At 35.7% G+C, this 3072-nt stretch overlaps 1 protein-coding gene across 1 annotated transcript in view; it reads left to right on the top strand.

Moving 5' to 3' along the window:
• The window catches only part of LOC107723214 (protein strawberry notch homolog 2-like), a 43910-nt gene that overhangs the window by 5463 nt on the left and 35375 nt on the right, over positions 1-3072 (top strand). The window contains exon 3 of the mRNA XM_016531771.1: positions 592-765. Coding sequence (XP_016387257.1) covers positions 592-765 — 174 coding nt within the window. The remainder of the gene's footprint in view (positions 1-591; positions 766-3072) is intronic.

Raw genomic sequence — 3072 nt, 5'->3', positions numbered from 1 at the left:
ATATATTTATCTCACCTAAATGTTTGATCATGCACTGCATTTTTGTTTTTACAATCGTGCAATTGTTGCACAAAAGCTTACACACAGCGCAAGCCTGATTTTGTGAGCTGTATGTGAGGCGGCCTTTTACACCAGGTTCACACATACTCCGTTTGCAGTGCGTATGCAGTCCATGTGTGGTACATAAGCGGTGCAGAAGCAGCAGGTGCTCACTGTGCTTTCACACAGGGGTCTGCAACTGATCCGTGGCTGTTTACTACAAACACAACATTTATCCATTATTTTGATTTCAAATCCAAACATTGTTACTGAAAATGCTTTTTCAGCATTGTTATTCTTTTTTTACAGTGCAGTAGCTAATACAATCTTTCATAGACATGTTTAAACGCAATAAATACAAGAAACACATTATTCAATGCTTTTTACTTTTGCATTTAAATATAATGCAAATTCAATATTTTTGAATATATAAATAAATACACATTTAGACACAAAATTTTGCTAAACTAAAACTGCTATGTGTATTTCAGTAAAGTGATATTAGTGACTGAAGTGTCAACTTCTGAACATGTTTTTTGTGGTTATTTTTAGGATCTGCCATGCATAGATGAGCTGTCAAGCCAGTCGCTGTTCTCCTCGCCATCTGATTCTCTGTCGGAGTATCCAGACCCTTCAGGATTTGCCGTCGATGGCCTGGCACAGTTATCCACCGAGGGCCCTGCGGCACCAATGTACTGGGATATACCTGGACACAGTCAGAGACAGGTATTCATGCTCTGCTTTTCTCTCAGATATTTACCATTTTTAATGGTTCCACAGATGTTTGCATGCACGTTTTAAACCTATTATGCTTAATAAGCCAACAAAGCTTGTGGTCATGTAAACACGCTAAACCATTTTCCTGTATCGGCGTAAACAGCTTAAAAGCAATCCAAATGATCCAGCTGGATTTTTGCAGATTACCCCGATTTCGGCCAGCATGTGAACACCTCTGTGTGTCATACGTGACAGGAAAGCATCCTTACTGCAGATTGAAACACATCCAGCCATTGCAATCATTTCACAGTATGGGAAAAGAAAATATATATTGTACACTTTGACTCTAAATTATAAAAATTTATTCTTATATTCCACTCTCGAAGGAAGGAAAGTGGTACAGTCTTAGAAATTGCAACCGTAAGAGGACAATATGAGTCTGTACTAGAATAATACAAAGCGATTTCATAGTCTTTTGACAGCCAGAGATCATTTTTATAGTGCAGAATTGAAAGCTCCATCCGGTAGAGGCCGTAATGTCTGCAAATGGGAGATTACAGTATCTGGAGTGGGCTTTCATTCGATTGTTGAAGCATTCTGACTCAAGCCGTTCTGTAGCTTAAGCCTGACTTGCAAGTTTACTGTATAATTGTGCACTGTCAAAATGGCAAGATATCATTGCTACAAACTTTATTTCTTAACCTTCAGGTCAGTTTGCTATAGTACTAAGAGCTTTTTCTGTGCAAGCTACTTTAAAGGTGCATTAATGTGTTTAATCACGAAACATGGACATGGCTTTGCTTAAGCTTCTTTTCTGCTGATATTTTGAAATACTAAGGGGTTTTTAATGCTTTATTTAACATCCCAACTCACAAAACAAAAGGAATTCTTGGAATCGGATACACAAATGATTACATTTTAATGTCACTATTAGAGAAACACCTGTAAATGCAGATTTCTGGCATTGCAAGGTTATTGGTTTCCATGTAAATTGATAAATTGGGTTATTTTAATGAGCTGATGTTTAGTATTCATCAGTGTATTGGTGTGCTAGTAAACGGATCAATGTTCAGTACTCTTATTTAATGTTGAGCCCTGAGCAAGTAAATCTTTTAAGCTTTTTAAAAAAAATTTTTATATTTCAAGTTTAATAATAGTCATTGATGTGATTTTTTTTTCCGTATTCATACAGATTTCTGTATTTTCCAACCTCAAAAGTATGACTCAGTTTAATTGCATAAATCAGAGAAAAAAAAGTTTTCTGCCAAAATAAAAGCTCTATGGTGTAAATTTTGAAAGCAAAGAAATGTATTCATCCAATAAATATGTTATTTTCTGTTACAATAAAATAATTATTATTATTAAATAGGGCTGCCCTCGACTAAAGATTTTTCTAGTCGACTAGTAATCGTTCATTTTAACTATTAGTCGACTAATTACACATTTATTATTAAACAATTTAAATCATTATAACGAGTCTTTATTTGCCTACATAGCCTACAAGCTCTCAAGCACACGGATAAAACTTGCCACAGCTCACCGCAGAAGTAATGATTATGAATGTGTCAGGGAAAAACAGTAAGAAGACTGCATTAATATTTTAATAATTTATTGATAAACAAGTGCTTTCTTTGTTTTCGTTTTAAGAAATTAAGTCAGCGACACTGTCTCGTCATCTCCGCAGTAGTGATGTGCCTGTATGCATGTTTTATATGGATTACATAATCTGAGAATATTTGTTTTCAATTTGAATAGGTTAATTTGAAAGTAGACATTTCGCTCTCTAGAGATATGTTTTTCATATCTGTAAGGCAAGCATACACAGAGTTTCGTAGTTTTGTGCTCAAGTTCACGGAGACCGAGACGGCAGAAAGCGCATCCTGTTTGCTTTCATTATTTTACATAAGCGCAATGTTTTGTTGTTATTGTGAGTGCACACAAATAAACATATTGAGTCTTTACAGATTCAAAAGATGCATTACCTCTTATCTGTATGAGCAAAAATGGGGGAGTATTTTAAGAGCAAGTGAGCGCACCGGCGCCTCCATCTGTCTTGCAGTGAGCACGCTTCTACGCTCCGCACAGACACTTCAGTAGCACACATTTCTCTAGGTTAGCCTAACATTAGATTGAGCGGCCATGTAAAGTTGCTAATACTTACATATAGGCCTGTCACGATAACAACTTTTTTTTGTGCGATATATTGCCCCAGAAATAATTGTGATAAACGATATTATTGTCATTTTAAAAACCATTTTATGCCACTGAATATATAATCATAATGTAACAGCATAATAATGCAAGAAGGCCTACACA

This window comes from Sinocyclocheilus rhinocerous, unplaced genomic scaffold (assembly GCF_001515625.1).
Source record: "Sinocyclocheilus rhinocerous isolate Xijiao unplaced genomic scaffold, SAMN03320098_v1.1 scaffold2770, whole genome shotgun sequence".
NCBI lineage: Eukaryota > Metazoa > Chordata > Actinopteri > Cypriniformes > Cyprinidae > Sinocyclocheilus > Sinocyclocheilus rhinocerous.
The sequence above is the reverse complement of the archived record's forward strand: the minus strand, read 5'-3'. Positions and strand labels throughout refer to the sequence as shown.